Source organism: Solanum stenotomum, chromosome 9 (genome assembly GCF_019186545.1).
Source record: "Solanum stenotomum isolate F172 chromosome 9, ASM1918654v1, whole genome shotgun sequence".
Classification (NCBI taxonomy): domain Eukaryota; kingdom Viridiplantae; phylum Streptophyta; class Magnoliopsida; order Solanales; family Solanaceae; genus Solanum; species Solanum stenotomum.
The window spans coordinates 6,972,826-6,998,897 of NC_064290.1; the positions used below are offsets into that span (position 1 = coordinate 6,972,826).

The window sequence follows — 26,072 nt, forward strand, 5'->3', positions numbered from 1 at the left end:
GGAGTCTTTCATGTAGTCTTATTTGTGATAAAATATATTCATTAGGGTATCTAGTCAGAGGTTAATTGACTTTATAACATTGAATTATTGAGGCATAAAGGTCATGAGCATCACGAGACAAAAACTATTAATACTCCCTCTCCACTTCTAATTGTCATGTTGTGCTTTTCGAAAATCAATTTAATTAATTTTTAAAGTTAAATTAGATTACATTAATTCGATATTTTAACAAAACATTTAGATATTCAAAAACTATAAGAAAAGTACTATAAATTCCAATTTTTTATCATATCAATATGATGGAAAAATATATCGTAAAATATTAGTCAAAGTTATTATCGTTTGACTCTAAAAAATAAAAGTATGACAATTAAGAGTGGACGAAGGTAGTACCACTTACATTACCAACCTATCGCACTTATTAACACTTTTTAGGGTAGGAAAATTTTAATCGCTCAGTTGATTGACTACCTGAGGTCCTGAACTCTCATCTTATTGGTAAGGATTCAATTCTCCACATTGTAATCTCCTTCCCATTTTTGACGAAAAAATTTCAGGAGAAACGATTCAATTTTTCTTTGGTAGATATTTTCTATAAGAAAATAAGTTTTTTTTTAAAAAAGTATATGAGAAAATGATCTTTCAAAATGAAAATAGAAAAAAAAAAAGTTACATAAGCATCGTTCAAAGTTCATTATGTCGTCTTCACTTTCCAATATATCTCATTTTCATCCCACACTCTTGTAGATCACCCCATCTCTTCTACCAACCTACACTCTATCCCCCACCCACACCTCCATAATATTTTATATAAATGATATATGTAAATGCTTTTAATATACTTGTATTTTGTTTACCTATAAAACATTTTTTTTTAGAAAACATTTTTCACGTACCAAATATAGATAAACAAAAGAGTAATTGCCCAAGCGGTATACGTAATTTAACAAGCCTTGTGAATTGATTTTCTTCTCTCTTTTTTTCCCTTGTTTGTTTGTTTAAAAGAAGAGTTGTGGTACAATAATTCAAAGTAAATTACTTCTCGTGTACAATATGAATGACTATTCGATGTGATATACAACAGCCACATTAATGCATCTTTCATTTGCCTTGCAACCTCAATAACTTATTTAATAGAGTTAATGTCCCCATCCTAGGCTGTAACATCTAAAACACGAGTGATGGAATGATAGGTACTTCTTCATCTTTAATTGGACTCAACTTGAGAGAAGGTTTGAGCAATTCAAAAGTAGAGTGCTCGAGCACAAGACACTCACCTACCACAATTTGAGTTTTGTTGATCTTCTCAAATAGAAAAGTGTTTGGATCAAAATAACAAGGCTATCATGCGAAAGCTAATAATTACTATAAATTTTCATGGCGATATATCAAATGACACATAAAGTTATATTAAAATTCAAAAGATAAATCTGAAGTGACACCCCTATTTGTGCTGCCTCGACATGGACCCTCATATTTATACCTATTTTATTTCTCTTGTTGTCCCCACTAGGGGACATGATGCAGCCCGTGAGTTCGTAGCGGGACCAACATAGAAATAAAATGCTATAAAATTATACACAATTATCACATGGAAATGTGCAAAATTGCCTCATAAACTTGATTTTGACAACATAAATACGATTTTAGTCATGTTTCCGTACACCCCGCAATATTATTTAAAATACACCTTTATGTATTTCGAATCAAATTTAAATTTTTTATCTACACTAGTTATTGATTCATTTTATATCTTATGGCCAAACGGGAGCCAATAGTTAATTTAGTTGATCTCATCACTTAACAATAATAATAAAAATAGCAATAAGTAATATTTGGGCTAAGAGTAGAATGCAAATGAAAATACTTCATTAAAAAGAACAAAACAAAGAGATAATGAAAATTTTTACATACTACAACATAAAGTGGCACCAAAAATATGTAACATGGAGTTCATGTCATTTTTTTCTTTTTGTCTAATCTTTTTATACAATGCAAGACTGAACCCCAATTTTCCTCCACACCTAGTAATGATTAGTCTTGTGCTGGTGGTGCTGGCACTCAACAGGGGCAACAGGGAACCTAGCAGTATCCGTGCAATAGTCGTAAACCATATGGTTCGCCCTGACCCAAATCAGCTGATGACTCTGGTGCACATTCAACTCGGACATAACAGGTTCGTCCCACCAGTACTTCTTTTGTCCATTACTGCTGCACCGCCGAGTATTCTCGGCAGCTGCAACAGTTGCTGGACACGCACAACCGTTAATCTCAAATCCCTTATAGGATGCTACAAAAGGCGCGTGTGACCAATCAGTCTTAACAAGCCCGCCTTGTGTAGCCCAATCATCTGCATTCCAAATTGAACTATACACACCCATTGGTTGATCCTTGGGGTATGGGATTCCTCTGTGCTCCAAATTCGAATGCACACGAACAGGGGTCTCATCTACCAAGAATCTGTTTTACAACAAATTCAAAAATTAAGTAATCAAGAACAAACATTCAAGCTCGATTCTTGAAAAATTAAACGAATCTTTGTGATTTCAAGAATTAGGATACTTACACAACTTGACGTTGATTCCACATGATGGAATAAGAGTGGAAATCCTTCGATGGATCGAACCAAAGCTTCAATCTTTGTTCTCTGTTACCAGCACCATTGACATATACATTGGTCTGTACTGTATATGGTTCACCAGTTGTATTGCCTAAAAACTCAAAATCAAACTCATTGTGGGTTGGTCCATCTGATGACATCTGCATATTATTCACAAGTAAAAACAGAGTCCATAAGATATACTCAATCCAATAGAACAATGAACTAAATGCTAGATTTATTACAATTTAACATGGTTCACAGAACTTGAAATTATGACCCAATGCATGTACTGAAAAATCTGATATAATGTCGCACTACTAACATTGTCGGTCTTTAGAAATTTCATTACGCCCCTAAATAAGTGTTGTTTTAACAACAAAAAAAAAATTATTCCCAAAATCAGCGTCGTCATTTCAAAAATTCAAGATAAAAACTAGTACTATGTCATTAAAATATACATTCTATTGACATGAAATAAACTAAAATGACTGAGACGAAGAGATCAATTTTACACTTACATAGAATGCAGTGACAGTTCCAGCAGAGTCACCTTCAACAAGCTTAATCTGAACAGTAACTTTCCCAAACATATATTTGCTCTTTGATTGAAACCCGGTACCTGAAATTACACATAAAAACCAGCAAATAAGCAAAACTACCAAAAAAATCTTGAATTTATAACAATACACCATTAAAAAAACTCAAAAAAAAGTACCAGAAAGATGGTCCAATTTCATTCTAAGAATTTCTCCTTCAGTTGTCAAATGGTCAAAAGCCCAACTGGGTTGATACAGCTCCTCAAATTTTGCAGAGCTAACCAAACCCACCATAAACAGCACAACAAAACTCGAAAAAACACAATTAAAAGATACCATTTTTTTTTTTAATTTCAGAGTTATATGAATTTATCTCTTGTTTTTTAGATGAATAGGCCAGAATGAAATGGAGTGCATTTTATAGCAAAAATGAGAAGCCATAGTGCCACGTCAACAAACATTTAAGTTACACGTCATTGTCCACGTAGGACACGATACTCGATGTGTCAGAGGGTAAAAAAATGAAAAATATTATAGCCGTTAGCACTAATTGGCTTAGCTGGAATTAAAAAAAAGTTGGTCCCATGGTGGGGAACAGCACAGTAGGTGTAGTCACTATTGAGAAAAGGATGAGTACTTGTACTTGACTAATGATAGATTGACACGTGGAATATTACAGCTGGGTTATGGCAGTGTACAGTTGTCATTAATTTTGGCTGTAGCAGATTTTTAAAAAAAGGGAAATTCTTTTTCCTTTGTAAAAGCTAAGTATTCTATTCGCGTGTAGTGAAAAAAAGACAATTCTTTTAATTCGTACAATAGAAGTTTATAAGTAGACATATATTGATATATCTTCATTTGCTCAATTTTATATGAATTTAAAGATATAAGTATAGTTAGATATTTATTGAGAGACATAATTAATGTATAATGCATATATTATATAGGAAGTGCTAAATAATGAGGAAATTTGGTCAGAAATTGGTAAGAAAATTGAAAAAAAATCATAATATTTTTTTTTATTTTAAAATAAACTGAACTTTTTTTCATTTTTTAATTAAAAAGTATTAAAGTTAAAAGGGTAAGAATATTTTAAAAAGGTAAAATAACATAGATAAAATAGGCATAATACATAAATGTATCATTTAACTTAGCTTCATTTCACATTTATGCCCTCAAACTTTGAATATGCATAAGTAAACACTTAAACTTGTATAAAGTTGAACAACTAGACACATTAGTCCTATGTGACACAATACACGTAGAACACCACGTAGGACAAAAAATGACATGAAAGATGCCATGTAGGACATGCGTTGTCTATTTGCTCAACTTTATACAAGTTTAAATGTGTACTTGTACACACTCAAAGTTGAAGGGCATAAATGTGATTTGAAGCCAAGTTAAAGGACATATTTATGTATTATGCCGATAAAATATCATTCTGGCCAAATTTTTTGGCCAAAAAGATTTTTCCATATTATATTTTGTATGGTTAATATCCTTATATTAGGGAGAGATGATAATAGATATGACGTATTTGCAGATTCCTGAGGACATGTTTAGATAGAAGAGTATGGACGTCGCGTATAAGGATAATAGGTGGTGAGAAGTGTTCTTATTCTGATGTTTGGTTGGATACGACTCGATTGTAGTATTTGTGTAGAGTTTTTGAGTATCATTTGTGATTTACTGTGTATAGATGACTGGACCTTATTGTTCATGTTACGATGTCTTGCATATATGCGCCGCACTCTTTTGCTATTAAATGTTATGTTTTTATTTTGATAACTACTCTTATTTGCTTGAGTCAGGTTTGGGAGGGGGGAGGGGTATTGTGGAAGCAAACTATTTACCTTCTAGAGATAATGGTAAGATTGCGTAGTACTTTATTCTTTCCAGATCCCAATTTGTGGAATTTCAGTGGGTTTGTAGTTGTTGTATCCTTATGCTTATTATTTAGAGGTGAAATGAAAATTTAAAATTTTTGAGTTCGAGTTCATTAATTTGTTTGATTCAAAATTAATTATTCCCAACTTACCCTCTACCGACGCTCCTTAATTAATAATTCATAACTTCCAATAGAGAGTGATTCTTAATAGTATGAATGAATTATGTTACTGAAAATATGATATTATTAAAATAGCAATCATAGATATTACGATAAGTTAAACGTGTTAGAAGATTTATTACTTTATATATATTGGGAAGCAATCTTTTTTCTAAGGTTGGCCCATGAATAACAAAGAGTGGAAGGAAGGAAAATAAAATGAGGAACATATGGTGGAATATAATTGAAAACACAATCGCAGCCACGTTACATCATTAATCTCAATTATGTAGTTAATATCTTAAATTTGCAAATAAATTTCATTTAGTTTCTCAAATTATATGCAATATATTTCTATTGAATATCTAAACATATTATAAAGTGTTTTCTAAATATTTTCGATTTAAAATTTTAAAGTGTGCTTTCTCAAACGTCTATTATATAGATAAGTTGCTCACTTAAATATGTCACATTCATTAATTATACAAATTAACCTCGATAAGACTTGAAATGTCATTCATGTTCAAATTGGTGTGAATCTGTATATAAGAGACGGCATATTCTATATAATCTACTAATTTATGTAAGGTGAGCTTATAAACATACACACAAACCTTTTCAATATGTGAAAAATATTTTATCATGTGTTTAGACGTTAATTCAAATATCTACAAGAAATTTACTACTACAAAGAATACGTACCATATGTTTTCAAAAATCTATTTTTGAAATTATACTTGATGATAGTGAAGAAGCTTGTGGGGTTGTTGGTTACTTTTATTCTTTGCATTTGTTTTTGGAATTTGTATAGTGTGATAATGTCAGTGCCAGCTGCAACTTTTTGCCAGGGCGCACTTATCATACTCTTAACATCTTCTTTTTTTTCTCTCTTTATACTATGCTTTTCTTATTTAAAGCTACTTATATAATTTTGAATCTACAATGCACACTTTATTAGTAAGTATACATTTTAGAGCCTCAACATGCATGTGTCCCATATTACACAACTTGTTTAGTATACTATGTTTCAATTTATGTGATAGTATTCGAACTTCGTTAAATAATTATATGTTATGAATTTAAATGGTAACCCAAACATTGTATTTAACTCACTAAAATATAAAAGGTAACACATAAATTGGGACGAGGTGAGTATCATTTTAAGTACAAAACGAAGAAATATTCTACAGCTGGATTCTAATATTAGTAAAGAAGCATACACTAAAAAATGTTTTTTTTGCTAGGGTTTAGTAATTAAATATAAAGGTTATTCAGAGAATTAATTATAATTACAAAATGATAAAGAGGAATGTAGCAGGTGAGATCTGGTTGAGACTTCAGACAGATCCCAGATTATCCTCATGTTGAATGTTTTATTTACTTCAATTTGCAGATAAAACAGTTGTCTTCCAATAAGTAATAGTAATATATTTCTAATCGAATCCCTCAAATAATGTATCCTCTGTATAGGTTTTTTCGTTTCTGAGTAAGGTGAGATATCTCAAAATTAAATTTATGTTTATTTAATTGAAAATATAACTTATCTCGTGATAAATTGATATTTCAAACTTAGTATTATTTTATTTCGTTCAAAAGATGGATAAATTATTTAGAAATAACTTTGTCAGCGAACCAAACGATCCAGATGATATTATTTTGGATATGTTAACGTCAATAAGTTTTTTTTTATGGTAAAAATGAATTTCCATAATTGAAATTGCTTTGTTCACCGAAAGAAATGTACTGTTTGATTGGTGTTGTGTCAAATCTTCATAATTGAATTGCTCTTTTCATTGAAACAAAGAGAATAATTTTTTATCCTTTTTATTTTTTGGGTTTTCGATAAAGGAGCACTGAGTTGATGGATGTATTTTATCAACTTTATTTCTTTAATCTTTTTAGCATTCAATTGATTTAGAAAATTGACAATCAAGTTGAAAGGAAGAAGTCCAGCTACCAAACTATCCCTAATAATTGTATATATATATATTTTTTAATCATATTAGTATGAGAAAGATTGCAACTTAAAGTATTTAGATGAGTCCAGATGCAATCAAGTACGTCCAATTTCATGTATCTGAGGACATGTGTCAAATTTGTTTTAAATAGATTGTATCCAAGTGAATTTGTATGTATATGAGATACATAACAAATCTCGTTCACTTTTCTCGTCATATGCGAATCACACCAGATATATGTATCTAGTATGATTCACATATATCTGAAATACATAAAAAAATCTCACTCACCTCTCTCCCTATTCTAGTGTATCTGGTAGCAAAAATACTTGTATCTAAGTGAATATTTCTCAATATATGATAGAAAAATCTTAATTAGTGATAAAATATTTAATATTTTGAAAGTAATAATAATAATAATAATAATGGCAGTGAAGTACGTCTAATTACTAAGTAGTTTCTCCTTCTTTTTTTCCTTTTCTATATTTGATAAATTTCTAGTTCTAATTAAATATGTTTCAAATAGGAATTTGTTTTTTCTATATTCGATAACTTTCTAATTCCAACAATTTAGATGATATGTTTATAAATGACATTTTAGTACCATAAATAACTTCAATTAAATATTACAACATTTAAAGTGAAATTTTACTTATGGGAAATTTCACGAAGTGTCCAAGTGCTGAAGTGGACCTGCTCTTCTTAAAAAGTGAAAAAAATTGCTACTAGTGAGATTTGAACACATGAACACTTTAAGTTCGTATGTATTTTACTTTTTCAAGGAGTCTGAAACAAATAAGCTACATCACATTGTTGTGTCAAAAGTGTCCAAAATATGTTATTTAGCCAATTTATTTATCATTTTACTTATATATACTGATATAAAAATGGCTACGCCACTAAATTTAGAATTTTATATCTAATCAAAATAAGATAGTTATAAATGAATACGCAGAGAGTAAGTAATTTGTTTGGAGAGAGAACTTAATTAGCGCATGGGTTGACGAAAGGTTTTAAGAAGAGATAAAGAAAGCCAAAAAGTGGGACACAAAGTCCATTCTAGTCCTCTTATATAATTTAGGCTACATATTTTTTTTAAAAATAATAAATGAAAGGAAGTGGTTAGGTTTTTTTACAATAGTACATATTTTATTTTATTAAATGAGTTTTATGTCTTCCATGCTACGATTCCTTGCTGTCCAAATTTAGTGTCGATATAGGTTAGGAAGCTGGACAATAATAGCTTCTTAATGTCAAGTTAAAATCGAATGTTACCGCAAGAAAATAAGTGGCATTTGAAAAGTGTTCGGAGACCAAATAGAGCCTGACTAAATTCAGATTGCACATTGTATAGGGTTCATTCGGAGATGACGCTTCCAACATGATTTTTTCTATATTCAGAGCTCGAATTCGAGACCTTTGATTTCCATTATTATACATAACTAATCCTCCATATGACTTAATAACATTGAGGGATGTGTCAACTTCAAAGTTACCGGCAGAGCATGCCCAAATTGTTATGGGGGTGTATGGGCTTCTGATTCAATGCCCAAATTGTCAAAGGCTTAACTTGTTTTCATTATAAAAGGTACACTACTTTTCAATGTAACATAATTACCATTCAAATGATTTAATTATTTGAAGGACAGTACAACGTATTAGCTTGGTCATTTTCTAGTGGAATTTTTTAAAAAAGGAAAAATTGGGGTGCAGATAGGGAAATGGGAGAGAGGATTACAATGTGAAAAATCGAACGCTCACCAAAAATGTGAGAGTTCATATAATCAACCAACTAAGTTACTATGATTCTCTACTAATGGAAAATAATTGAACGAATATTTTGAACTTTATATTTGGTTGAACACAAACATAACCTAAAGTTGATCTAAAATTTTATTTAACTAAATTACATTTTAATTGCATACTCAATTAACAAAAAAATAAAGTATGATACACTCGTTGTTGACGTAGGAAAACAATAAATTAACTTATTACATGAGATGTTTTTAGTTTATTAAAAAGGAAATATATTTTAAAAATTAAAATGAAACTCAAAAAACTTCACATCTTCTAAATAGACAAACTAAAATTTGAAAAAAAAAAAATTGCACTTGGAATTTATTTTGTAACCTTTAGGCTTTTATGATTATTTTTTTGTACTTTTTTTGCCTTTTCACACGCATGTTTGTTGTGAATTCGCATAACTCGTCAAGTCAATATAATGTGTCAAAATGACATAGTTAAACCCTAATACAAGTGCTTCAAATACAAATTCAATTTGAAGTATCAATATATATGTTTTTCTGTATCGATGGTATTCAAATTTACTCTACGACAACCCACAAAATTTAATGTAGTGGTTAATAGTAATAGGTCATTGAATCTATAGAAATCTACTCTCTTCTCTAGGATGCACAAAATTTAACACTCAATATTTTTCATCGTCAATTGATATGGTGTAACGGATGAGATTGTTTTTTTTACTATTCGATCGGTCTACTTTTAATTGTCATGTTGCGTTTTTCAAAAGTCAATTTGATTAATTTTCAAAGTTAAATTAGATTACATTAATTCGATATTTTACACAAAAAAGTTTCTATATTCAAAAACTATATGAAAAGTACTATAAATTCCAATTTTTTACTTATCAATATGATGAAAAAATACATCGTAAAATGTTAGTCAAAGTTACTACTCCCTCTGTCCCTCATTACTTGTCAACTTTTAAATTGACACACCTATTAAGAAAACAATAATTGACATAATGACTTTACCATTTTATCTCTATTTATTATGAAGTGGGTGAATTAAAAGTTTAAGCTTTTCAAAAAGTTCTATCTTTTTCAAAGTAATTAATCGATGTATAATAGATAAAAAAAATTGTCCTTTCTTAATTTGTCAAAATGAACAAGTAATTAAGGACAACCATAAAAGGAAAAGTGGACAAGTAATTAGGGACATATAGAGTATTGTTTTGACTCTAAAAAAGGAAACTATGATAATTAACTTTCACATATAGCAAACACAAAATTCATATTTGTATGTTATAGCAAAGTTTGCATAATTGCGCTCCATAACAAACATATATATGTAAAATTCTCTATACATATACAAAAAAACAGTTGTATAATCTGCTTTGGTATACATATATAAAAAGATCAATTGTATAAAGTGAGAGAGGCGAGTGAGCGAGCGAGATCTAGGAGAGGGGAGAGAGGGGAACGAAAATATATGTATATATACAATTTTCACGCATTTTATACATTTGCGTTTTTGTATAAAGTGAGAGAGACGAGTGAGAGAGCGAGATTTGAGAGAGTGGCGAGCGAGATCTGAGAGATGGGAACGAAANTAGATTACATTAATTCGATATTTTACACCAAAAAGTTTCTATATTCAAAAACTATATGAAAAGTACTATAAATTCCAATTTTTTACTTATCAATATGATGAAAAATTACATCGTAAAATGTTAGTCAAAGTAACTACTCCCTCTGTCCCTCATTACTTGTCAACTTTTGAATTGATACACCTATTAAGAAAACAATAATTGACATAGTGACTTTACCATTTTACCCCTATTTATTATGAAGTGGGTGAATTAAAAGTTTAAGCTTTTCAAAAAGTTCTATCTTTTTCAAAGTAATTAATCGATGTATAATAGATAGAAAAAATTGTCCTTTCTTAATTTGTCAAAATGGACAAGTAATTAAGGACAACTATAAAAGGAAAAGTGGACAAGTAATTAGGGGCATATAGAGTATTGTTTTGACTCTAAAAAAGGAAACTATGATAATTAAAATGGATGAAGGTAGTAGAAGTTTCTGGTTCAATCCCTGATATAAAAAAATCTTTGATAAAAAGTGTTTCACCCTCCTCTCCAAATGAAGCCCTACACAATACATATAGAAAATAATCGAGCTTCAATACGAATACTAAATAGTGAATGAAATTTTGGAACTTAGAATTGGGTTGGGAGAAGGAAGAAGTTTTGTCCATTGGGGAAAAGAGTAGAGAGGAAGGCAAGTGACGTGAGAAATGTGAAAAGAGGAGAAGGCACACATCTTAATGTCAAACATGTCTTATCGATCTCTGCAAAAATCAGTAAAAATCCAACAAGTAACTTGTGCACCATCAACTACTACATATAGTAACTCTATTATTAGACCCATTCTTTCATTGGGTTTATATTATTCCGTTCACTTTTAATTATCTATGATAACTATTCTTTCTATCTTATTTACTAGTCAATTTTTAAATTGACATATCTATTAATAAAAATTAATAATTGACATAATGAGTTTATTATTTTATCTATATTAATTATGAAGTGGTTAAATTAAAAAAACTTAAAATTTTTAAGAAATTCTACATTTTTCAAAGTAATTAATAGAGGACATAATGGGTAAAATAAATTTATCCTTTCTTTTCTTGATTCGTCAAAATGAATAAGTAATTAGAAACAAACTAAAAAGAAAAGTGAACAAATAATTAGAGAGAGAGAAAGTAGTAATTTTTAGCATATCAATAAAAAGATAATTTTTTATTTGTGTTTTACCTTTCAACATAAATAACTTATTTTTCAAATTATATTAAAAGTATACGTCAATAACACATATAATATGATTGTTTATTAAGAAATGTGCAAAACTTAAAATGTTAGAGTAAAAATAATCAGAGCGAGTAATATGACTACTATAACTATGGGTGGAACTATAGTAATGTAAAAATTGTCAGTCGAACATTATTCATCGAAAATTACTGTATGTATAGATCAAACGTTACTTAATGTTTGTATATATAATATTTTGAATACTCTTTGACGCCATAGAGAGTGACAACTCTGTGGCAAGACTGTGCATGAAGTTGGATGCTTAGCTTCTTTCCCCTTGTCCCACATATTTATTCATATTATTTTATGGCTTGCCTTTTTTGCTTTAAAACTGGGCCTAAGTTGTTTTTTAGTTACATATTATTTTATATTTGATTTTAATCATTTTGTTGTGAATTAAAAAAAATATTAGTATTTATAGTTTGAATACCGTTCATAAAATTTCTAACAATGCCAAACTGAACAACTCATCAGGCCATCACCCAACCTTTTTTTTTTTTTTATTTGTGCTTCTCAATATTCATTCAAAAATTTGAAATTTATAATTCCGTCGGAATAATCTGAATTCTTTGTATTAAAAATTTCTTTTATTTTGAAATTAAAACAAATCCGTCTAACATGTGTTATTCTAACAACCAACGACGAGCACCTTAATATACAATCACTCAAAGGAGTTCAAGTCTTAATATTTGTAAAAAGCATGACAAATAATTCAAATCAGAGAAAACAATAGCTAAATTAATTAGATCTTTAATAGTAACATAATTCTTTTAATTTTTCGAAATGTATAAGTTAAAGAAAGGACAAGTAAAAAAGAACGGAAGGAGTCATTTTACTTTATAAATGCATTAGAGTTTGGAGATTTGAGAAGACATAGAAAGTCTCAAATGTAACACGTGATAAAAAGACGGCGTTTTCATGGAAAACCAAATATCTATACAATGCACGTGAGGCTGTTGAATTCTATGCACCCATATTTGCACATCAATACACTACTCCTCTATTCCGTCAGTGACAAAGATTTTCACATATTGTGTTATTGATTGATTAGGATTAAGGTGAAATAGTAAGTATTCTTTTATTTTTAATTAAATAGTCTTGAGTTTGAATTTTCATGGATATAGAGTTGTCTTTATGTTAGAAAGCGTTTTATCAATGCGAGACTTTTCGATGCGAATCTAAATTTAGTCGAGTACCAATATCACTAGAGACGGAGACAACATTAGGAGTTTGTGGGTTCTAAATTTCCTTCCCCTTCCTTATCATTGAGTTGTCAATCACTTTTGTTAGGGGTTCACAAGTTATTACTTAATTTTCTAGTACAAATATAGGGCCTACGGAAAAGCTACTGAGTCTCCACCTAGCTGCGCCCCAATCAATATGGATATTGAATATCGGTTAGGAAAATAAATTCACATATTGACTACACAAACATGATATTTTAAAATATCATTTTATAAAATTTGTGATGGAATATGCTTTTTCTTTCGTCTCACTTTCGCGGATTAAAAGAGGGCGAGAACTAACCTACGTTTTTATGTTTGTCAGCTTTTTCTCTTGTTGTAAAAAATTAGCTTGTACCCTTTCTATATGTCTAGAAAATCCTGGGATAAGAATTAAACATATAATTAGTTGTTTTTTTAATCAATTGAGCGTCTGGACTTTTGAAATTTCTCTTCGAAAGCAAGCAAAATAGCTTCATTTTTACACAAAAAAATAACTTTATTTTACATATAATAGATCGTAAATACTATTTATATTATAAATGATCAAGAAATCTTATTCCCGGATTTAATCAGAAAAAATACATAGAAATCGGAGATGTAACGGGCCTGATGATTCTTAACCCAATCCACCGCTTGGGCCCAAATTAGAAAGCTGCGCAGTCCAAAGAGGCCAGAATAAAATTAGGTGGGATGATAAGCAAAATAATTGAAGTGTACATTTACGTAAGTTTCTCTTTTGAGTTTACTACGAAAGTTTAGGCACTGTTTTGAAAAATGATAGGTAAATAGACACATGTTAATGCATAAAGAAAATTTGGAATAAGATGCAGCTCAACTTTAACGATTATTATATACGTAATTCTTTTCTTATAAAACAAGGAATCTAGACTGTCCAAGCAACATAATTAGAGTGTTCCGGCCCACAACAGATGTCGAATGAAGCTGAAATGGGCCTAATGTTGGTTGAATGTAACTTCAGCCCACAGTAGATATTGAACCAGGAAAACACCAGTTTTATTATGTATGCTCTCTCTTTCTTCGAATGCCTCGCCCGGTTCATTGGACTACTGGCTTAACAAGCTCCTATCCAGTGCCCTTGTCGCACATTTGGCGGGCAGAACGCTCGTTTATTTGATTTTACTCTACTCTCCTATTACTATAGCCATGAGTGATTTATATCTCCAACTCACAAGTCACAACCATAGTTTGTGATCGATTTTGAATATGATATAACATATGTTTGATAATAGGAGTGTGATAAACAATAAATGAGAAATTTAAATTAAATTATTTTCAAATTTATAAATGATTCATTCTTTTCTATATGAACTAGCTAGTAATGAAATAGTGTCAAGTAAAATGATTTTGAATACACGAATAAGTATTGTATCAAAATATTATTTCTCGATTCTTAACATTTAAGTATACAACTGCTAATATAGGATTTTCACTTAGGAGTTTGATAAATAACAATGTGGTGTCTAGGATTTAAACTTGAAATCTCAAAATAAATTTTCAACCTCCTAATGATTGAGTCAATCTCTTATTTTATGTTCTAAGGATTGAATTCAAAATCTATATATGCATAAAATAAAAAAGTAAAAAAAACTCATCTCATATATACATAAATATAATATAATTTTTTGTCAAGAAATTTGGGTGAACACCCTCCCGACCCCTATATAACCCCTCCAAACATAGATGAGTAGGAATCGAAGTAATTTGTTTTAGCAAAAAAAAGTTTAGTATTCTTTCCAACACCAGCAAAACGAAACATCTTCATAATTAAACCGCAAATATCATTAAATTAACTTGCATCATCTCTTTTTCAAAGTCTAAGTACGTTTTAAAGTCTCATAATTTTACCTTATAACAACCTCAAGCTGGAATATATTTTGGAATACAAAAATGTTCAATTAACTATAAGATTCTAACTAATTTGATCTTTGCTGTAATATTTGATTTTATGTATCGAAGTACTATCTGATGTTTACCTTTTTAATTAGATTAAATATTAGAGGTGAGGCTCATCTCCCAAGGTAAGTCAATTAAAAAGNTCCGTTAAAAGTTTGGCTCATCTATGCCATTACCGTTTAAGAAAAGGCTCATTCAAGCCATTATTTTTTAACGGTGATTTTGCAAAACCATTTTTTACACGTGGCCTATTATAATTCGGCCACGTCATTATTTTTTATATAATAAAAATTCAAAATTCTGAACAAAGATTTTTTGCAAAATCATTTTTTACACGTGGCCAATTATAATTCGGCCATGTCATTATTTTTTTTATAATAAAAAATCAAAATTCTGAAAAAAATAATGACGTAGCCGAATTATAATTGGCCATGTGTAAAAAATGGTTTTGCAAAACCACCGTTAAAAAATAATGGCATGAATGAGCCTTTTCTTAAACAGTAATAGCATAGATAGGCTAAACTTTTAACGGATGACATAAATGAGCCTTTTCTAAAAGTTTGATGACATATTTGAGCCTTTTCCCTTAGATTAAATATTAGAGGTGAGGCTCATCTCCCAAGGTAAGTCAATTAAAAAGAGGTTAATGACAGTTTAGCTACTGTTAATAACGGCTTTATGACGCCTTAACCCTGTTGGTCGGTTCTGTAGGGAATAATGTTTTATTTTAAATTACGATTATCAGTAACAATATTCGTTCTATGAATTAAATTTATTAAATAATGTCGTGGATTTTAGACTCTACGTCTGTTTATTTTTATTTGTTCACTTTGAACTTTGTACGTCACCAAAATAACATATTAATATGAATATTTTAACATAATATTCATATTAATTGATATTTAATACTAGGTGTTGAAAAAATAATCTGAAAAATAAGTAATTAATTTTATATTAAAGCATGGGAAAAAATAATTTTCCTTTCTTGGTATAGTAAAAGTGATAAGTAAAAGTGGAAAAAAAATAAATCTATTTTAGAATAGTTGATAAGTAAAAGTGAATAGAAAGAGTAAAATTCATTTTAAGTTACTCTACCAGTACTTTTACTCCCTCATGTCTATTTTAGTTAGCGCGCTTATTAAGAAGGAAAACTTTCGCTTATAGCTATCATAATTAAATTAATTACTCTCATTAGCTAAAGTTTTCATAATTACTAATAGTAGCTATATTTTTAAGTTGCTACAACGGTGATCGGCTGTGCAATTCTGTTTTCTTCAAAGTTTTATACAAAATTGAATTCAAATTTTTGAAAGCTATGGCGGTGATCTCGGCTAGAAAAAGGTATAAAATTCCTTAATTCACGGAATATTAGCTCGTTAAACTTTCCTTCCAGTTATATCTTCTTCGTACAACCCAATTGATTTCATCCTCGTACATCCAATCGAATCTCGGCGGCAACTCAATTTTCTCAGCTAGAAACATATATTTGATTTGCATTGATTCGTGTTTTTGATTTGCATTTATGTAGATGAAGAACTTGAAAAAACAGAGCAATTGAACTGATTTGTATATGTAATTGTATACATTCTCCATTAATAATTGGAGTTTCATTCTAACAGTTGTTTACAATTGTATTTTAATAAACCGAGAATTAACTAAATTTATCTGTGATTGTATAATTACTCCATTGATAAATTGGAGTTTCGGTGAAGAATTTGTTTTCAATTGTATTTGAATTGATCGAGACATACAACTTGATATCTGCAATTTTAGTACGTAAATGTATAAAAATAGAAATCAATTGTATAATCTACTATAGTTTATGTCAAATTGTATACGTTCGTAATTGTATAATCAAATGATTGTTTATAGACTTGTATGTTTTGTATATATATAATTTTACATTATTTGTAGAATCGTATAACTTAGTGTTTGTATGTGTATAATTAGACTTGATGAAATTAGTATTTGTATGTGTATAATTGATTGTTGGGTGGAAATTATGTGGAAAAGTTGTTTGTATAAGTTAACTAATTACGCTTGTAGTTGTATAATTGACATAAATTTGATTTGTGGACTTGTATAATTTGATTGTTGACTTGTATATTTGTATATGTATAATTTTACATTATTTATTTTGTGGAAAAGTTGTCTGTTGAATGTGTGTTTGTATATTTTTTAATTCCTGTTTGTATATGTATACATGAGTTATTTCTATCTGTACATGAATGTCCTCCATCAATATTTTGGTAATATATTCTGAAAAATGGGATGATGCAAACTGCTACATTGACTACGTTATCGAGGGGGTAGTTTTTAGAGAAAATGCGTTTATGAATATATGAATTTATACAAACAACAAACCTCAAGAGTACATATGAAAACAACAACTATACAATAGTGGATCCGAACTTGAAGAGTTTATACAAATAATATTATACAATTTGAATAACAATTATACAATTATTATACAACTATGGGTACAGATTTGACCCAAACCAAACCCAAATACAAAGAAATATAGTAAAATGTAATTTATTTGAAAAACTAAAATGAGATTTCCCTTTACCTCATATATATACAATTGAATTCGTATATACAAAATATGAATTTGTATGAAAATATATAATAAATTGTAGATCCAAACTTCAAAAGTTTATACAAATAATTTTATTCAAATTACCTCAACTGTTACACCATCTTCATCTTTAGATATACAAATCTGAAAAATCAAAAGAAATCTCATAAATCAGGAATCACGATTGGTAGGGAATGAATGAAAATTTCAAAATTTGAAATCAATTTTAATTGAGAGAATAAAGGAGAACATAAGGGAAAGTGATTGAAGAGAGAGAATTGATCCATTTTATATAAGGAAAAGAGTGTTGTACACGATTATACATTTAAGAAGAACTGAAAAACGTAATTATTGAGATTAAATGGCTGCGAATGGTAATATAAACAAGCATTAGCTATAATACACAATTAAGTAGTATAAGTTTGCTTAGCTACGAACTTTTCCCTATTAAGAATAATCGATTAAAAATAGTTATATTACTTTTCACTAACCTTATTCAATATATGTGGAAAGAGATTAATGTAGTAAAGAAAGAATAGTATTAAATTGAAATAAATAAATTTATATATATATATATATATATATATATATAAAAGGACCTTTTGAATAAATATTTTTTTTAATGGGTGTGAAGGGAAAAAAAATATAGCAAGTAAAAATATATAAGGATGCAGATGTTTAACAGAGATTTTATATGGTTTATATGCCAATTATTAACAATGTTAATCCTTAATTAATCTGCATGGCAACTACTAAGTTGACTTCATTATAACTACGTGACGGTAAAGATTCTTCTAAGTTCTTGTACGACTAACTATATAATAAGGAAAATAATTGAGTTAGGTAAGAAAGAGTTACTAGAAAAAAAAAAGGCCGGGGGATAGCAGAATCAGGATTTTCAATATGGGGGTTCAAAATCTGTAGAAATAGACACACGAAGTAATCGAAGAAAGTTCAACATCTACTATATATACGTAAAAAAAAAAAAGGGACGGGGGGAGGGGTAAGAAAAGAGTTAAAAGGTACGTGTTTTAAAATAATACGGTATTTTATTTTGTAGTGAAAAAAGACTCTATTTTTAGTAGTGTCCCAACTCACTAAACTTTATATTCCATTATATATAGTACAATATATAAAATTATATTTTCATAGACATTAAAGTAATTTAATTTTACATACTATAATAGTAAAGTACTGAATCTTTCCTGCTAATAACAACAAAACTACCGATCAAGGTGAATTAATGTTATACTATGGGAAATTTAGAAGTTGTTTGTTACTTTAATGTGACAAATTAAAATAGTTTTGTGACTTTACTATCACGTTAAAAATGAAGTTCATTAATTATACACAAAAATAAACCTAAGTTCCGAGTTAAATGTTCAGACTTTCAAAGACCCCATGACAATATTAATCGTCTAATCAAGTAAACTCACTTACTTTATGGATACCATCAACCATAGTATGAGACAAATATCCACAGCTAGTTTTCACACTTTGTTCAGAAAAGTCTGTTTTTTTCAAAATTCCTTTTGCTGGCTGTTCTGCCCCTCCAACAAATGCAGTGGGGTTGGGTAAGAATATCAATATGAAAATTTCAGTTTTTTGATAGAAACTTCTCATCTTTATGTAGTAAGAGATTCTTTTACTTGTTTTATAGACAATTTTTACAACTAGCATCATGCCATTGTCTCATTATGAGAATGAAATGGAAAGTGACTTTACCTTATCATCCTTCTGCCACAAATCTCAGGGAATTATCAGATTTTTTTTTAATTTTTTTTAACTTTTATGCCTCAAATTATAATTCAGCTTTTCAATTGTTCTTAATTCCTTTTTCCATACCTATATGCTCAAATACTTTCTGATTAGTCCAAATCATTCTACTATTGGCAGCCAGAAAAAAGTAAGTGGTGGGGTAAAACTAGTATGTACTCCCTCTGTCCGACTTTATATGTCATAGTGACTTGTCACAGATTTTAAGAAAGGTTTTTGAAATTTGTTGTCTAAAATAAGTGTCATATTATGTGACTGTAAATTATTTCATTAAAAGTAAAACTCATATTTTAATGTAAATTTGTTACTAAATATAGAAATATATCATTACTTTTGGAACTGACTAATAAAGAAAATGAATCATATAAAATGGGACAGCTAGAGTAGTAGTTATAGTACACTTTGCTATTTACATACAACATTTCAAAAAATAATAATATTAATAAAGTAAATAAATCAAGAACATAGCCTAGGTAATGATCTAGCATTATTATGGCTTGATATTCTTGATTTCAACATCTTTGCCATTTGATTTTGCATTTTCCTACAAGCTTTTTCCAATTCTAGTACTCTCCATTGCATGCCTTGTAAATGTTCTTTGAGCTTCTCATTCTCTGTTGAAAGATCTAGCTTTCCCGCGTATAGCACGATTTGTTGATCTTCATGTCCTGGACTTCCTGTTTCCACGAAACTACAAGGCGAATCGAGGTATGGACTGGCTTGATTGGTTTCTTGAAGTAAGCTTTTGAGCTTTACTTGCTGAGTTATGAGAGCTTGTCCAGCAGATTTTGAAGGGAACTTTTTGTTACAAGCAAGGTGGCTACAAGCCTCGGATGACAACTTCTCGTAGCTCAGTCCACTACATACTTTCATCTTTTCCTCTTCGGATAACCCTGAATGGACCTGCAATTTGTCATCGATGATCAACGTTTGACAAATCATCTAAATATCGAAACAATTTGCCATAATCTTGAACACGAAGTAATTGTATCAGTCTAAATAAGCATCAAAATGCAAAGAAACAAGTGATGAATTGAAGGCCTCTTAAGGAGAATCGAAAAAGGCATACCTCGAGATACATAACTGTGGCATGGTATATTGCATCATATGAGTCCCTAGCAGACTCGGGGAGCGACCTGACCAGGGCAAGGAACTTGGAAGGTTTTAGGCATGGATCAGGAGCTACTTCTGCGATGTACAAGTCCATCAAGCTAGCAACTTTCCTCAATCGAGTTAACGGAACACAACATGCCCCTTTGCTGATGAATGATTTCAATAACCTAAGAAGTAAATTTACATCATATAAATAACTCGATCCAACAGGTGACGGGAGCAGGAGGTTATCCAAAGTCACTTGATCCAACTGGAAGCCAATCATGCTCTCTAACTTGTTCCTGGAGCACTTGCTTATCTTTAAATTCAGAGTAATTCGAAGCATTCCAAATAAGGTTTTGAAGGAAATGCAGCTTAAATCTAGCAAATGAAGCATCTCAATAACAGTCTCCATGGTCTTGCATTTCTCGTCCATCGTTTTGGCCGCTGAAAATCTTGATTTTTGGTAATAGAACAGGAACTTACTAAGAATACCATGGTCAAGGTTTTTGGATACCATTTGCTTTACCAAAGTTTCTATCAAAAAGGGCTCAAATGAACCAAGATCCTCAAACCACCATGTTGCCCGAAATGCACTATTTCTCAAGCTCTCTGTACTTTTCGTATCACATGACAACCGAAATCCAGAGCTGTCAGCAGAAGAAGTTGACGGACAAGGGCTGGTTTCACACGAAGACGCAACCCTCCCAATAAGAGAATCCAGGTATTTATCAATTACACCTGAAGAACTTGCCACAGGCATCAATTTTTGACACAATCTTAGAGCATCAAGAAGCTCAGACCAAGACCAATACCTAACATCTTCGAGCGATTTCTCAGTTAGTTCAAACAGATTTTGGTTCCCGGATACAGATTTCTCCATTTCCATATAAGAGGCAGCACAATATAGAGTTGAAACATTAATAGAATTTATCTCAACCTTCCCTTTGCTGTAACAAAATCTTGTAATTAGCTCAAAACTCTCAGCTCCACCAGGAAAGTCATGAAATATAACCTTTAGATATTGCGTCCCTCGTTTCGATTTTCCAAACAATTTGTTTATTCTCCCTGAATACGAACATATAACCTTCTACACAAATTTACAACAAAACACAATCAAATAACGAAACTAGCATATTCAACAAACCAAGAATGATACTCAATAGTTATTTGGGGACCATCTTAAGTATTTAATAAGATTACATTAGTAATCATTCAATCACTTTCATAATTTAAGATATAAGAACATTATCAAGGGCATTAAATTAAAACCACAAAAAGCAAAAACTTAATTGAATAATGTAAAAGAATTTTCTAAAGAATGATGACAGGTCGTTATACTAAAATTAAATTGAGGAAAAAAAGTTTGTGATATACCAGCAAAGTAGGGAAAGCATAGTAATGAGTTGATTTGAGAGCAACCTTTTTGGGCACTCTAGAAAGATGTGAAAGAAGCAAAATTTGGGCCAAGAACATTTAAACCTCATAATAATAATAATGGGAAAAGATATAAATTCCCCACTAACTTGTCTCGAAAAGTTCAGTAACACATTAAAACTATCTTGGTGACCTATTACATACCTAATCTTGTTTAAAATGATGAGTTCAGGGCAATTTCGCATCATCAATAATAAATGAGTGGACACATACCAAAAAAACAAACAAAAGTGGCGGTGATTTTACAAATCATATTGGAGAAAATTAAAGTGGCCAAGAAATAGTACAAACTTATCCCCACACATGAACAATGTAGGTACAAAATTTAATTTTGTGTTAAAAAATAAGTAGCAAAAGTTAAGAACAATAATGTAGAAAGAGTTAAAAGACAGCAAAGAAAACATATAGGAGAATGATCATGAACTTCACAATAGCACAAAATGGAGCCAGACAAACTCAAACTAAACTTAAAACCAGTCTATATTGCTCGAATTCTTCAAAAATATCGAGAAAATTAGTGTCCTTTTAGAGAGGATCTATCACAGGTGTCACAACTTTTTCGGAGAGTCCGAACAACTAATGGACTATGTGTGGCAACATTTTCAGAGAGTCCGAGCAACTATGGGAAAAAAGCACAATTTTGCATACAGAAATTGGACAAAACAGAGGAACCAAGAACAGAGAATTAGAAATGAAACAGAATAACACTAATTGAGAACAATGCTTGTTGTTATTTACAAAGGACAAAAGAGAAGAAAATTTACCTTATCAACCATAAAGATTTGTTCACCATTAACATCCACTTGAAGATCACAAGAAACATCCATTAGAGTCAAATTAAGAGTCCCTTTTGGAATTTACTTGAATAAAAAACTAATCTTGGAAAATACCCACATAGATTTGAGAAGAAAACAAGAAGTTATTCTGAAATAAGCATAAAGACAAATGGAAAAAGATGTGTTCTTGATAATACAAACTGAGAATAATAATAAAAGCTTAGAGAGACAAGAGTATGGGTGAAGCAAAGAAGGGGTGTCTCAAGGACTGAGTTAAATAACAGAATATATAAATGCATATAATAAAAGGGGGAAAAAAATGAAAACTTTCAGTGTGAAGAGTAAGAGAGAAAAATGTTTATATGGTAAGACAAAGAGAGTTGTTGACTGCCCACTAATCTATATCTGACATTCCTGTAAAATAATATGAGTCAATTTTTGATAAGCATATGCTACTTCTGGCTAAATCAAGAGCTGAACTTATATTATATGTAATAAATATCTGCTGGTTTTATCATATTCTGGTTCTCAACTCCTTTACTTTTATGTGTGATCGAGTGGATGAGATTATTTTTTTTTTTGAGTTTTGAATATGAAAAAATTATTGATAAATAGACTTTTATCAATTGGGGTCATATGAAACACAAAATTGAATTAATCAGAATTCGATATAGATTACAAAAAAAAATTACTTTCATGAGCAGTCACAACATTCTTACTAATATAATATAATAAAATTTAAATAATAATTAAGAGAAATATTATATTTAAATTAATATTATAATATTTTTTCTGTATCAAAATAAATATCATTTTAACAAAGTAATTATCGCTTTAGAAATGGTTCAACTCTTTGACAACCTAAAAAAATAATCAAAAGTTCTGCCTTCCTCTCTATCTTTCCAAGGGCCGGAAGGGTAGAGGCCTTTGGTGTCCCCTCCAGTCAAGAATTAGGGTCTCACAATCACTAGTCAGTATGCTTCCATTTCATGTTTTTCTTTGTTAATGGTTCGATATTCTGGGGTCTTAGGCATAGAGGAACCATACCAATTCATTTCAAACTTGGTGGTTAAACTCTAGTACGGTGACGATACTGTAAGGGAGAATCTGTGGAAAAATAGCTCGACGCCAGGATGATAAAAGGATTAACACCTCTCATTCTTATTACTTTTTCAATAAAAACGAAAATTGAAAAATCAAAAGGTCATAATCAAAACCCCAATTGTGATATCCCTTCTCTCCCACTTCACAACTCAACTATATTTTTATCTTAAAGAATGTGTTTTTTTAATAGTGCTCAATTCTCAAATAAATATTTGACAAATAGTTTCAATTTAGTAAATGATATCCTTATATTTAAATGGGCTGAAAAGAGTTATTATTCACTGTGTTTCAATTTATTTGTCTGATTTTAGCTTGACACAGAGTTTAAGAAAAGAAGAAAAATCTTTGTATTTCATGATTTTAAATTTAAAAATATATGAAATATATCAAAATATCATTTAATCATATGATTTTATAGACAACTCACGTAGGAAGATAGAATTAAAAAGTTATAAAGAAAATATTCTTTTTAAAATAATTTTTTTTTAAAAAAATTAAAACGAACAAACAAGATAATCGACAACACTTACATTAAAACGGAGAAAGTATGATACAATTGGTAACAACCATCGAACCAAGCTGCAGTTTCCTTCCGGATCAGTCACTCTACTAATTAATCTCTCACTGCCGTATAACATAAGTTGACGCTGTTTTATTTTATTAAAAGTAAATTGACATATTTGCCACTGCAAAGCACCTTTCCTCATATTTTATTTTTTTTGTCTGTTACATTATCTTTTGCATATTTTCAGTTTTGAGCATGACCAAAGCTTTTGCTTTTTCTCCTGCTTGTGGAAAAGAACAATTTATGTTTTCAAGATCAACAACAATGCAATTTTTCTCTGTGAAAAAATAATTAAAAATTGTAGTAATGTTTAAAAAAGTATGGATAAAAAGGAATTTTAATTATATATACTAGAGTATTTTGTTAAGAAGTGTTTTAAAGTATTAAAAAAAAATCCTTTATAAACTTTTTATTTTAGATTTAATAAGAGAATTTTATATGATCAGAAGTTTTAAAAGTCCTTATAATCCCAACAAATGATGTTAAGACCACAAATTTGAAAAATATATCTTTCTTTGTAATTAGTTTTCTCTAAAATGTACTATAAATAGTATCAATTCAATTTTAAATGAGTCGGGAGTAGCAATTGAAAAATTCAATTTCATTTTTTTCATGTTTGATTGGTCATTTTTTGAAAAATATTTTCTCTAGGAAATGATTTTTTTTTAAATGAGGAAAATGATTATTTTACAAATAACATTTCTCGTTATTATGTACTCCTCATCCAACAACACACATGATGAAAATACTTTTAAAATAGTATTTTTCTTACCTATTAAATACAAACAAAATAACTAATAAACTCACTTATTTTATCTATGCAAGTTTTGGAGCAAAGGATAACATCTTGTTGAAGTATGTATCATTTTATTGAGTAACCACCTCTTGAATATAAAGGTGCTAAAAGTTTAATGATTTCAACTTTTTTTGGTAAAATGATTTCAACTTGATTAGTTCAAAAAATTATTTGAAATCTTTATCACTTTCTTTTGCTTTTTGATTCACTTTCTCAGTAGTCAGTACACATTGATGCTTTTGTATTGAGACTTCCAAGTATAAGCTTTAAAGTGGAAATTCAATTTGTATACCTTTAATCAGTAATAGTTGTTTGGTATCCGACATGCCATGCATATTGTTCAAGCTTGGAATATGCAATATGTCAACTTGTACCTAAAGTTTTAGCAAGGCATAATATCTCAACGTACCATTTAACTTGGTCTCTCAAATGATACACTAATAGACACTTATAGTGGTGGAATTTGTTAAGAATTCATCACCAACTTAATTATTACTTAAGATAAGTCAAGAAAAATCTAGAATATTCCGAAGTTGTAGAGAATTGAAGGAAGATCTCTAGAATGAGTATTCTAGAGAGAATAGTCTAGAAGTGTTCTAGAAAAGGTAGTTCTAGAAAAAGATAGTTAGTAATATTCTAGAAGAGAGTAGTATGTATCCCTCTAGATTCTTCCATCACCTCCTATAAATAGAGGTGGTTCATTTGATATGTAAGTAAGTAAGCAAGTAAGTAACAAACCAAGAGAGCAAGCAAGTGTGAATGCTCAAGTAAGGAGTGTTGCTAAAGCAAGCAACAAGTGTGATCAAGATTGTAAGACCGAAGTGGGTCCTTACCTTGATATAATAAAATTCAAGTTGTGAGAAGTCGATTGTACCCGTTGTCTCCAAATAATATTCAACAAGTGGTATCAGAGCCTGATAGATAAGAGCGAGGTAGTAACTCAAAGAAGATCTTACAAGCTATTGTCGGAGGCTACAAGTCGCGAGGCAATTATCAATGGCAGATTTCGCAAGTACTCTCAATAGCGTTGAGAAGCTCAACGCAATCAAC

At 30.0% G+C, this 26,072-nt stretch overlaps 2 protein-coding genes across 2 annotated transcripts; both read right to left on the bottom strand.

The window, feature by feature from the left end:
- Positions 1-1,847: 1,847 nt before the first annotated feature.
- Positions 1,848-3,520, bottom strand: LOC125876700 (xyloglucan endotransglucosylase protein 6). The gene is made up of 4 exons (XM_049557929.1): positions 3,318-3,520; positions 3,121-3,221; positions 2,567-2,760; positions 1,848-2,460 (listed from the first exon to the last, which is right to left on the bottom strand). The coding sequence occupies exons 1-4, from the start codon at positions 3,475-3,477 to the stop codon at positions 2,025-2,027; spliced, it is 891 nt and encodes a 296-aa protein (XP_049413886.1). The 5' UTR covers positions 3,478-3,520; the 3' UTR covers positions 1,848-2,024.
- Positions 3,521-19,560: 16,040 nt separating this feature from the next.
- Positions 19,561-22,939, bottom strand: LOC125876695 (BTB/POZ domain-containing protein At3g22104). The gene is made up of 3 exons (XM_049557924.1): positions 22,546-22,939; positions 20,322-21,434; positions 19,561-20,155 (listed from the first exon to the last, which is right to left on the bottom strand). The coding sequence occupies exons 1-3, from the start codon at positions 22,606-22,608 to the stop codon at positions 19,709-19,711; spliced, it is 1,623 nt and encodes a 540-aa protein (XP_049413881.1). The 5' UTR covers positions 22,609-22,939; the 3' UTR covers positions 19,561-19,708.
- Positions 22,940-26,072: the final 3,133 nt, after the last annotated feature.